The sequence below is a fragment of the Schistocerca piceifrons genome, chromosome 4 (genome assembly GCF_021461385.2).
Source record: "Schistocerca piceifrons isolate TAMUIC-IGC-003096 chromosome 4, iqSchPice1.1, whole genome shotgun sequence".
In the NCBI taxonomy this organism is placed as follows: Eukaryota; Metazoa; Arthropoda; class Insecta; order Orthoptera; family Acrididae; genus Schistocerca; species Schistocerca piceifrons.
The window spans coordinates 218,974,130-218,987,469 of NC_060141.1; the positions used below are offsets into that span (position 1 = coordinate 218,974,130).

Here is a 13,340-nt window from a genome sequence, read left to right on the forward strand (position 1 = left end):
CTGACTAAAGGGATAAGAATATCTTGTAGAACAAAGTGGCAATTATATCAAAACGTTAGAAACAGTCAAAATCTAAATGCAGCAGCCCATTACAAACAGTATTGTAAGGTGCTTAAAAAAGTTATTAGGAAGGCAAAAATTATGTGGTATGCAGATAGAATAGCTAAGTCTCAGGATAAAATTAAAACCATATGGTCAGTCGTAAACGAAGTGGCTGGTCTGCAGAGACAGGTGGAGGATATAGAATCAGTGCGTAGTGGGGATGTCCGTGTTACTGATAAGTCGCATATATGTACAGTACTTAATAATCACTTTCTGAATATAGCAGGTGAACCAAATAGAAACCTAGTCCCAACAGGGAATCATATAGCGCTCTTAGAAAAAAGTGTTCCGAGACTGTTACCTGAAATGCTCCTCCATGATACTGACAAGAGGGAGATTGAGTTAATAATTAAATCTCTAAAGACCAAGAACTCTCATGGATATGACAGGGTATCTAGCAGAATACTGAAGTATTGTTCCACGTATGTTAGCTCAGTACTTAGCCATATCTGTAACTTTGCCTTTAGGAGTGGTCGGTTTCCTGACCGATTAAAGTACTCGGTAGTGAAGCCACTTTATAAAAAGGGAGACAGGGATAATGTTGACAATTATAGACCTATTTCTATGCCATCGGTGTTTGCTAAAGTTATCGAGAGGGTTGTATATACAAGGTTACTGCAGCATTTAAATTCACATAATTTGCTGTCAAATGTACAGTTTGGTTTTAGAAATGGCTTAACAACTGAAAATGCTATAGTCTCTTTTCTCTGTGAGGTTTTGGACGGATTAAATAAAAGTTTGCGAACGCTAGGTGTTTTCTTTGATTTAACGAAGGCTTTTGACTGTGTTGACCACAAAATATTACTGCAGAAGTTGGAACATTATGGAGTAAGGGGAGTAGCTTACAATTGGTTTGCCTCTTACTTTAAGAACAGAAAGCAGAAGGTAATCCTCCGCAATATTGAGAGTGGTAATGATGTTCAGTCCCAATGGGGCACTGTTAAATGGGGCGTTCCCCAAGGGTCGGTGCTGGGGCCACTGCTGTTTCTTATTTATGTAAATGATATGCCTTCTAGTATTACAGGTGATTCAAAAATATTTCTGTTTGCTGATGACACCAGCTTGGTAGTGAAGGATCTTGTGTGTAATATTGAAACATTATCAAATAATGTAGTTAATGATATAATTTCATGGCTTGTGGAAAATAATTTGACGCTAAATCACAGTAAGACTCAGTTTTTACAGTTTCTAACCCACAATTCAACAAGAACTGACATTTTAATCAGACAGAATGGGCATGTTATAAGCGAGACGGAACAGTTCAAGTTCCTAGGCGTACGGATAGATAGTAAGCTGTTGTGGAAAGCCCATGTTCAGGATCTCATTCAGAAACTAAATGCCGCTTTATTTACCATTAGAACAGTATCTGAAATAAGTGACATTTCAACACAAAAAGTAGTATACTTCGCATATTTTCATACGCTTATGTCATATGGTATTATTTTTTGGGGTAATTCTTCTGATTCAAAAAGGGTATTTTTGGCTCCAAAACGGGCTGTTCGAGCTATGTATGGTGTAAGTTCGAAAACCTCTTGTCGACCCCCATTCAATAGTCTGGGAATTCTGACATTGCCCTCACAGTATATATTTTCTTTAATGTCGTTTGTTGTTAGCAATATTAGCTTATTCCCAAGAGTTAGCAGCTTTCACTCAGTTAATACTAGGCAGAAATCAAATCTGCATGTGGAATCCACTTCCTTGACTCTTGTGCAGAAAGGAGTGCACTATTCTGCTGCATCCATTTTCAATAAGCTACCACAAGAACTCAAAAATCTTAGCAGTAGCCCAAACGCTTTTAAGTATAAACTGAAGAGTTTCCTCATGGCTCACTCCTTCTATTCTGTCGAGGAGCTCCTGGAAGAGCTAAAAAATTAAGCAAATTCCAGTGTTACATTCTTGATTTTCTTTATTTAAACTAACGACTTGTCGCCTGAATATGTTTCTTATATTTCATTTTATCTGTTTCTACAATCGTGTTATAATTTCATGTATTGACTCGTTCCATGACCATGGAGACTTCTCCTAAATGTGGTCCCACAGAACAATAAATAAATAAATAAAAAATAAATAAATATAACAGAGGTGCTGTGTTGCAGACAGGCACAACAAAAAAGATGGCAGGATAGGGGTGGGGAACAGTAAAGTGCTCCTTGTGGGAGCACATTGAGACAAGGTGGAGAGAGGGTAGGGCAGCTAGGTGCAATCAGAAGGAGACAGAGGGTGGAGGCAGAGGGCTGGGTAGTGGAAAAGGAGAGAAGTAAAAAGACCGTGGGTGTGTTCATGGAACAGAGGGCTGTATAATGCTGGAATGGGAAGAGAGTAGGGACTAGATGGGAAGGACAATGACTAACAAAGAGTGAGGCCAAGAGGGTTATGGGAATGTAGGATATATTGCAGGGAGAGTTTCCACCTGTGCAGATAAAAAAAGCTGGTGTTGTTGGGAAGGATCCTGATGGCACAGGCTGTGAAGCAGTCATTGAAATGAAAACGTCATGTTGGGTGGCATGCTCAGCAACTGGGTGGTCCACCTGTTTCTTGGCCGCAGTTTGTTGGTGGCCATTCATGCGGACAGAAAACTTGTTGGTTGTCATGCCCATGTAGAATACAGCACAGAGGTTGCAACTTAGCTTGTAGATTACATGACTTATTTCACAGGTAGCACAGCCTATGATGGGTTAGGTGATGCTTGTGACCGGATTGGAATAGGTGGTGGTGGGAGGATGTATGGGACAGGTCTTGCACCTAGGTCTATTACACGGATGTGAACCATGTTGGAAGTGGTCAGAAGTAAACATTGTGTAGGGATGGATGAGGATGAGGATATTGTGTAGGTTTGGTAAGCAGTGGAGTACCACTGCAGGAGGAATGGGAAGGATAAGTGGGTAGAACATTTCTCATTTCAGGGCATGATGGGAGGTAGTCAAAACCCTGGCAGAGAATGTGATTCAGTTGTTCCAGTTGTAGGTGGTACTGAGTCACAAGGGGAATGCTCCTGTGACTGAATGGTGGGACTTTGGAAGTTGATGGACGACTCGAGAGATAAGACATGGGAGATCTCTTTTTGCACAAGGTTGGGAGAGTAATTATGGTCTAGGAAGGCCTCATTAGTATATTTCAAGAGGCATTGCTCCTCTTTGCAGATGCAACAGCCATGGGAGTCTAGGTTGTATGGAAGGGACTTCTTGGTATGGAATGGGTGGCAGCTGTCAAATTGGATGTATTGCTGGAAATTGATAGGTTTGATCTAGATGGAGGTACTGATGTAGCCATCTTTGAGGTGGTGGTCAACATGAGTAGAATCAAGTTAAGTGAATGGGGGAGAAAGTGTTGAGGTTCTTGAGATCTGTGGATAGTGCGTCCTCACTCTCAATCCAGAACACAAAGGTATCGTCAAGGAATCTGAGCAGATGATGGGTTTGTGGTCTGGGTGTATATGAAGGATTCCTGTAGATGGTCCATGAATAGGTTGGCATAGGATGGTGCCAATTCCATCCTGGATTTTCCCTTGTTTGGTGTTGTTATTCTTGATACACAGAGAACTCCTTTCGGTTTCAGGAAAGGATATTTGGAAAACAGCTAATGCACCACTGGGCAGATGAACCATTGGCTAATATAACACATTCTCTCCATTACATGCCAGTGTCATACAGAAAAATTACTGGTACTTATACCAGTGCATCAGGTTAGGGATATATAACCTGCCCTTGAAGCAGATACATCCCACCTTTATGTGATTTGGGAGTACTGTTCCTTCCATTTCATGATAAACACTGCTATTTTTATTAGTTTGCTATTCACCCTTTTTATTTATTATACATTAGGGATAAATGATCTCTTCTTGTGCCTTTTCCTCAATCAATTCTAATTTCAGTATATTAATAATGACTCAGCATGACACATTACTAAATTTCATGATACTGTGTAATCCATTTAAAATGAATATTTCTCAATGGATTGTTCAAAGGTTGACATTTCTACTAAAAACAGCTATTTCTCAACTGTTTTATTATTTTTAGAACATCAGAAATCCTCTCTAGACCCTTCTGGCATGTAGAATGATGTCACTGTCTCAAAAGCCCCTTCATGAATTTTCAGTTCCAAAACCATATTCTGACAAACAGCTTGTGTTCTGTTACTGATACCTATTGATTACTTTAAAGCAGACTTCCCACAAGAATTAGTTCCACAAATAATTTTATTTATTTATTAGTTTGGTGTTGATACCCCTAGTGGCACACCCATACCACTAGGAGCTAGAAAAGAAGAGGTGAAACTCTACATATTCATCCTGTGAGTAACTAGTGAAATAAAAGCCCTCCAGATAGAGCTCCACATTATGTGGGCAAACCTAACATAGCTAGGATGACTGGGGTAGGGATGGGCTGGAACGAGTAGCCGGTCACCCAGACATTGCCCACTAATGCTTTTGGCCCTACAGCCACTCACCCCATCAACACAAAGAACGTATTTAAGTTGAGATTTTTTTTTTTAATTCTGTGATTTTTCCTGCTGCATCTGCTCTGATACCCAGGGGGCATTCAGGTACATAATATTTTTTGCTAATATGAGAAGGATGTAACCATTGTGCCACACATCTGCAGAATATAATTTTCGTTGTATTTACTCTCTGACTAGTTTTGGCTGTTAGTCACTGTCAGACAGCCTGTATGGGGTGAGTGTGAACATGATTAACAACTGAAAGTAATATTATTTTACCATTTCAAGAAAAAATTATGAAGCTTAATGTGATACAATGTGGCATGTATTATTCATTGGAAGAATCCTAAGGAAATGCAATCCGTAAACAAAGGAAGTATGTTACAGTACACTTGTTCACCCACTGCTTGAATACTGCTCACCGGTGTGGGATCCATACCAGATAGGGTTGATAGAAGAGATAGAGAAGATCCAACGGAGAGCAGCATGCTTCGTTACAGGATCATTTAGTAATCACGAAAGTGTTACGGAGATGATAGATAAACTCCAGTTGAAGACTCTGCAAGGGAGATGCTCAGTAGCTTGGTATGGGCTTTTGTTGAAGTTTCAAGAACATACTTTCACCCAGGAGTCAAGCAGTATATTGCTCCCTCCTATGTATATCTCATGAAGAGACCATGAGGATAAAATCAAGATTAGAGCCCACACAGAGGCATACCAACAATCTTTCTTTCCACGAACAATACGAGACTGGAATAGAAGGGAGAACCAATAGAGGTACTCAAAGTACCCTCTGCCACACACCGTCAGGTAGCTTGTGAAGTATGGATGTAGATGTAGTTAATTAGTATAGTTTCTCTTAGATGATGCTTAACCAATCAATAAGTCAATAAAAGTGTACATTTTATAAAGTTTCCTACATCAACATGAGCAATGCACATTTTGACATCTGTAGATTAATATGCACTTAAAACTGATAAACAGTAAGTAAAAGGTATTCAATACCAACAATCGAAGTTATTTCAGATTTTGTAAAAACAAAAATGGGTGTGACTGCTTAAGAAACAATGGGTAAAAATACAAAAACATACAATATACAAAATTTTATCTCAAAAATAATGTGTCTTCAACACTGATCATTGCAAATAGAAAAAAAGTATTGAACATCAACTTTGCTAAGAATCCTGTTCAGCATGAGCACAGAGCACACTACTTGCTCCCTCTTTTTGTACTAAATGTGCATACCTGTGGGGATGGTCTGACCATGAATTTTGTCAGCCCAACCAGCAGCATAACGCAGAGTATCAGCAGCATATACTACTTCCGAATAAGAGGCTGAAGAGACCTTCCCTCCTTCCATTACTCGTAGAACTGTCAAGTACTGAATATCCCTCATCATCAAGTCTGCTAACTAGAATCATGACAGGAAAGAATTAGAGTTACTTTGTTAAACATAAATCATGCTTCTACTTAAATTAAAAATTTCATTTGCATATTTCTGGACAATTCGCGATATATCCTATCATGAGTGAGAACCCTTGTGGGTATGAAACATGTTTACACATACTAATTCATCTACTTGTCCATACTGCCCTATGAATCACATCACGAAGAAGAAAAGGTATGTGCAGTGACTGAACAAATGGAACAAAGAGAAGCCACTGTAATACCTAATTCTTCACACTATATTAGCAATAAACTACTAATACACTGGTGTTCAGTTGGACAGCAGGAAATTTTACACATGAAATGAAGGTGTCCATGAAAGACTCTGCTAATCCCCAGTTCAGTAAGGATTAGCCTGATCAGATTATTTGTTATGTTTTAGAATGCATGAAATGCGGACAACAGACATTCCCACATGTTTCAGAAGAAAACATTGTCTTCTATACTAAAATGTAGACTTTCACGTCCGGAAATGTCATGTCCATTATAATTATCCGGGCTGTTATGCCGTGGTCAGTTGATGAATTCTGTGTCAATTCCCAACGTTTCATCCCCGTCTGCAGACATCTTCAAGGGGGTCTGTAGCTAGATGGAAGGTCCAGTACACCCACTGGCTCGTTACTGACTGCCGCTAAATTCCATCTCTCTGTGCCCCCGCGCCGAGGCATGATGTCACGTGTTTTGAAAACATCAGTGCAATCGGACGCTGTCCACTGCCATCGATCGCCGTTGCCATCACCCAGTAGTGGACGGGTGGTACACATCTTCTTCAATGCAGGCATCCATATACCATTTAATTTCATGCCCTCCTCCTTTCGAGCGAAATTATTAGGGTGTTTGGCAATTGAAATTGCCAAACACCCTAATAATTTCAATCGAAAGGAGGAGGGCATGAAATTAAACGGTATATGGATGCCTGTGTTCAAGAAGATGTGTACCACCCGCCCACAACTGGGTGATGGAAACGGTGACCAATGGCAACCAACAGTGGCTGATTGCACTGACGTTTTCAAAACACGTGATTTCACGCCTCAGTGCAGGAGCGCACAGACATGGAATTTAGCTGCAGTCAGTAGCGAGCCAGTGGAAGACCCCCTTGAAGATGTCCTCCGCAGATGGGAATGAAACGTTGGGAATTGACACAGAATTCATCAACTGACCATGGCATAACAGCCCGGATAATTATAATGGACATTCTCTTCTTTGTAAATTGCTTTGTCTTACTGTAATTATGTTCTTGTCTTGAAATTTAACCAAATATATTACAAGCAGTAATGCAAACATACTCTTGTAGAATAACACTCTTTTCTGCCAACCCCGTTCCATTGCCATCCCAAGCAAGAGATCTGAATGACAGTATTTACACTGCCTGACAGAAAAAGTGAAGCACAGAGAGGACATGGTCAGATGTCAATGTAATTTTGTACATGTACACACTATCAGTAGGCATGTAAATGATTAGACTTGCAATTTTCTGTGCCAAGTAGAATGGCCACCAGTGCAGGTAAGTGTTGTTCATTTTTAGTGTTGTCACCAGGCCTTGTAGGGTATATAAAGGACATGAACAACACCAGATGTTGAGCGATCACTGTGAAGGACATGGAGGTGCCTTATACTCATGTGAGACAGTGTTTTTAGCACCTGACAGATTTTGAAAGGTGCTTCATTGTTGATCTCCATCTGGCTGATTGGTCAAATTGTGCAATATCCAGATTTGTGGGGCATTCATTTGTGACTGTGGTCATTGTTGAACAGTATGTAAGCATGAGGCAGGCACACTCATTATTAAGGTTCTGACTTATCATACCTGAATCATTACAAGGGAGGATTGCCATGTTGTCCATCAAGGACATTGTTGTAACCCCTTCAAATTTGCACCTGCTATCCAAGACCACGTAATGGGCTTCCTGCAACATTCTGTGTCATCCCGCATCTCTGTTCAGAGACAAGCAGAAACTGCACTAGGGAATTACCATGTGTATGCTGCCATTAACACCACAACACAAACAGAAGTGTTTGGAGTGGTGCTGTGACTGGTAAGCATGGACTACTGATATGATTGGTGCTGCACTGTATTCAACAATGAATCATGGTTTAGCACTACCTCAGATGACCATCATAGGCAATGAATGTGATGGGGACTGGGCAAGAGAGCCCATTCTTCCAATGTGTTGAATGTAGTGGCAACTGGGTGAGAGGTCCCCTTCTTCCAATGTTTTGGAAGTGTTTCTCCTGCCATTGTGATGTCGGGAGACATTGGTTATAATTTCAGGTTGTAGCTGGCAGTGATTGAGGGAAGTCTGAAGGTACAATGGTGCTTCATGTACATCCTGCATCCTCATGTGTTACCTCTCATGTGGCAATGTTATGGTGCCATTTTTCAACAGGACAGTGCTCATCCCCACATGGTATGTGTCTGTGAACTGTCTATGTGAAGCTAAGGTACTCCCACAGCCAGCAATGTTCTCAAATCTGTCTCCAATAGAACACATGTGAAACCATCTTGAACATCAATTGCATCCCAGTGCCAGTATTCAGGATATCAATGATCAGTTACACAGCCGTGGGCTAGTTTACACTGAGAGAGCATGCAATGGCTTTATGACACCCTTCCTCTGGAAATACGTGCACACAACCAGGTCAGAGGCGATACAATGCTATACTGTAGAGTGAACTCATACTGACAAGTTCTCTGTGAAAAATAACATCACATACCCCTTCAACCTATGAAGTTTCATTTTGTTTTCTCTTCCCCTTCTGGGTGCTTCACTTTTCTTGAATCTGCAGACAGTTGTTATTATTTTGAATTTGTGTTAAATGAATTTTGAGAATAGAATTAAATAGTTTGGTTAACAGATCATGATTTAGGACCTCTGTATTACAGATTTTCATCAATGTTTCAGTAACTTTGTTAGGTTATTTACATTATTCATGAATGTGAAAATGCTGACTTCTGAACATAGTGAATTCCTCATTCGTTTTGTCTTTATTTTTATATTAGTTTTACTTATATGGCACAGACAGCAAATGTAATTATGTTATCAAGGTAGCATTTACACTAACTCATACTTTCTCCAGGAACAGTATTTCACAATTTCATACAAGAAGCCTATAAAGATTGGGAATAGACAAGTAGTCATAATTAGTTATCATTAATACTAACACAGACAAAAGAAGCAATGCGTTTAAAGGAAGTGTAACAATAGGGTGACCAATTTCAAGATCACATAAAGCATTTTAAAAATTTATATTTCTTTTTTTACCTCCTGACACATTCTGCAATCTTTTAAATTTGTGATCAATGATGTTATAGAACAACTAATACAGTCTGCCAGACTCAACCTCAACAGTACAATAATATTACCATTCTTATGATTCTTTGTTTTTATTTGACAATAAGAAATTGAGAAAAGTAAGTCATAGCTTAATTCCAAAGTACAGATAATGGGAGACTCATGTCCAATTGCTGCATTACCAATTAACCTGCTAGGATAAGATATCTGCTCAAGACTTGTAGAAAATCTGGCTGAGTTCAAGTTCTTGTCTGGTACAAATTTTCAACTGTCACAACAGGCAAACATTATTGCAGTAACTGCATTGTTAATGTGATTTGCTGGCCATTGTGGCCGAGCAGTTCTAGGTGCTTCAGTCCGGAACCGCGCTGCTGCTAAGGTCACAGGTTCGAATCCTGCCTCGGGCATGGATGTGTGTGATGTCCTTAGGTTAGTTAGGTTTAAGTAGTTCTATGTCTAGGGGACTGGTGACCTCAGTTGTTAAGTCCCATAGTGCTTACAGCCATTTGAATCTTTTTAGTGACATGATTTAACAGATTTTGATGCTTCCCTCTAGGGTATTTGTACTGTACAAACATCACATGAAAATTAAGCTATGTGCACACCTAGAAATTCAAGTGTTATTTATCAAAATATTAGCCAGTAAATGTAAGTAATAGCTGATTTAGACATTCAATGGAAGACCACAAAAAAGTTTCACCCTATATGTTTAAACAGCTTGTCTTAGACTTGGATGAATGAAAACACTTGTCCTGGTACAGGATGCTATCATGTTCTGTGTCCTAGCTGACAAGGTTCCATAAATTCAAAAAATATCTAATTTTATTTCAAGAAACAATTAAAATTGTCTTAGCACAAACAATTTTGTTCCATTATTATTCTCTCCTCAAAATTCATGTTTCTAACAGTTATTGTCTGCAATACATTCTTTTTCACTGTCAGCATTAGACTCATACTAATGGACCAACATTCAATAGTGTTTGTTCAATACTGTACTGCTACAAGCTCAAAGGAAATAAGTATACACTATTGTGACCTTGTGGCAGATATCTCTTATTATAGAGTAAATAAGAGTAATACATCAGTAAACTGTATAGCACAATGGAAACTATCAAGTACTAAAACTAAGTGTACAGGAAAGGTGGTTGTGATAAGAAATTTTAGAGTTGCAACATTTCTGTATAGTCATGTTTACCTTATGCATCAGAACTGCTCGTTTAGAGGCATCCATTGTTCTCCATTCTGAACCCCTCTTGAATGCTTCTTTGGCTGCAGCAACTGCTTTATCTACATCTGCCTGCAAAAGTCAGATGCATTTCCATAAAGAGTTGTTCTACCTTCTAACTCAGAAAATGGGTGCCTATTTAACAAAGTAAATTCATACTTGTTTACCTTGTCTCCTTCATACACATCTGCAATTTTTTCTTCATTTGCAGGGTTATAAACTGGAAATGTCTTCCCAGAAACTGAATTAACAAATTCATTGTTAATGAACAGCTGAAAAAAAAACTGTTACCATTATTTGTATCTTATTAAATTCTCTAGGACATACAAACAGGAAAGTTGAAAATGTATTCCTTGAATGTCAGTAAGGTTATGATTATTTGCGCACATTTCTCCAACAGTAAACCAAGCCAACATTGCTTGATCATGTCCATTCTGGTGAAATGCCTTTTACATTAAATACAGCTTTAAAACATACTTTATATTTGTCTGTCTGTAACTGATTGGTGTTGACCAAAAATAAAATTCAGACACATGAAATACAGTGTAAACAGTCTGACATGGAATAAATCTCACACACTTCTCTGTCCTCATGTTGGGTAGGGAGCATTGTGTCCAGGGGCTATCCCCAATCTGAAAGAAAGTAATTATTTCATTGTAGGGATATGAAATAGCATAATCACATAGTCTTGGTCATGGGTAAAGCAGATGGCAGACTGTGTTTCATTGGTTGAATACTGTGGAAATGCAACCAGTGTAAAGTCCGCAGCTCGTGGTGTAGTGGCTATCATGGCTGACTCTGGATCAAGGGGTCCCGGGTTCAATTCCCAGCCGGGTTGGGGATTTTCTCTGCCTGGAGACTAGGTGTCCATGTTATCCTCATCATTTCATCTTCATCACAATTCATGACAGTGGCTAGATTGGACTGTGTACAGAAATTGGGACTTTGTATGGGCACTGATGACCATGCAATTGAGTGCCCCACAGACTAAACATCATCATCATCCACAACTAGTGCATAAAGAAGACCATAAAAAAACACTTGTGGGAACGATCCTGAAATACTGCTTAGGTGTGTGTGACCATACCAAATAGGACTAACAGTGGACATTGAATGCATACACAAAAGACAACAAGAATCGTCACGAGTCTATTGACTCAAAGATGCTGAAAGAATTGAACTGGCAGATGCCTGAAAACAGATGCAAACTACCTCAGGAAAGCCTAGTTAGGAAACTTCTAGAACTAACTGTAAGTGATAAACCTAGGAATGTATTACAACTCCATACATGTCACTCCCATAGATGTCACAAAAACAAGATTACAACAATAACAGAGTGCTCAGAGGCATTTAAGTGCTCATTCCTCCCACATTCCATATTTGAATGGAATGGGAAAGGCCATCATAACAAGTAGGCCTACAATGGGATATAACCCTCTGCCATGCACTACATAGTGGTTTGCAGAGTATGAATGTAGATGTAGATTTCACTTTGATAGTAGCTGTGAGAACATGTACACTGTCAGTGAAAAGAAATTGCCTGTCTCTAATAAATTAAATTCAGCATGTAAGATTTTTAATTTATGCTATGCATGCACAAGAAGGTCCTAACAATGACAAAGAGTTTTCTCTGCAAATGATTTTTGGCTCCATTATTTGTATGTGACTGCACTATTAACTAATTTGGGGATGGGGACTGGTCTCTGTTTCTGAGTAACCAGTGTTCAGTTTTTCAAGGTAGTGTGTCACAGCTTCATCTCCATGTAAGGCAGACTTTTTTTTGTCATCAAAAGAAACACATTGATGTGGCTCAAGAAGAAAGTGACCTATAGTATCTCTGCCAATACAGTATAGCTGTATAAAAATATGTGCCACAAAGTTTTTGGATTTATTCTTGACATAAAAACGTTACAGAAAGATCAGGTTATAATAAAGGGAAACATTCCACGTAGGAAAAATATATCTAAAAACAAAGATGATGTGACTTACCAAATGAAAGTGCTGGCAGGTCGACAGACACACAAACAAACACAAACATACACACAAAATTCAAGCTTTCGCAACAAACTGTTGCCTCATCAGGAAAGAGGGAAGGAGAGGGAAAGACGAAAGGATGTGGGTTTTAAGGGAGAGGGTAAGGAGTCATTCCAATCCCGGGAGCAGAAAGACTTACCTTAGGGGGGAAAAAAGGACGGGTATACACTCGCACACACACACACACACATATCCATCCACACATATACAGACACAAGCAGACATATTTAAAGACAAAGAGTTTGGGCAGAGATGTCAGTCGAGGCAGAAGTGCAGAGGCAAAGATGTTCTTGAATGACAGGTGAGGTATGAGTGGCGGCAACTTGAAATTAGCGGAGATTGAGGCCTGGTGGATAACAGGAAGAGAGGATATATTGAAGAGCAAGTTCCCATCTCCAGAGTTCGGATAGGTTAGTGGGAAGTATCCAGATAACCCGGACGGTGTAACACTGTGCCAAGATGTGCTGGCCGTGCACCAAGGCATGTTTAGCCACAGGGTGATCCTCATTACCAACAAACACTGTCTGCATGTGTCCATTCATGCGAATGGACAGTTTGTTGCTGGTCATTCCCACATAGAATGCGTCACAGTGTAGGCAGGTCAGTTGGTAGATCACGTGGGTGCTTTCACACGTGGCTCTGCCTTTGATCGTGTACACCTTCTGGGTTACAGGACTGGAGTAGGTGGTGGTGGGAGGGTGCATGGGACAGGTTTTACACCGGGAGCGGTTACAAGGGTAGGAGCCAGAGGGTAGGGAAGGTGGTTTGGGGATTTCATAGGGATGAACTAAGAGGTTACAAAG

The 13,340-nt window shown here is 39.8% G+C and overlaps 1 protein-coding gene across 1 annotated transcript in view; it reads right to left on the reverse strand.

Annotated features, from left to right (window-relative positions):
• Positions 1-13,340, reverse strand: part of LOC124794977 (aldehyde dehydrogenase 1A1-like) — a 105,106-nt gene that overhangs the window by 80,519 nt on the left and 11,247 nt on the right. The window contains exons 2-4 of the mRNA XM_047258711.1: positions 10,671-10,775; positions 10,474-10,575; positions 5,785-5,950 (exon numbers count right to left, since the gene is read on the reverse strand). Of these exons, the coding sequence (XP_047114667.1) occupies positions 5,785-5,950; positions 10,474-10,575; positions 10,671-10,775 (373 nt within the window). The remainder of the gene's footprint in view (positions 1-5,784; positions 5,951-10,473; positions 10,576-10,670; positions 10,776-13,340) is intronic.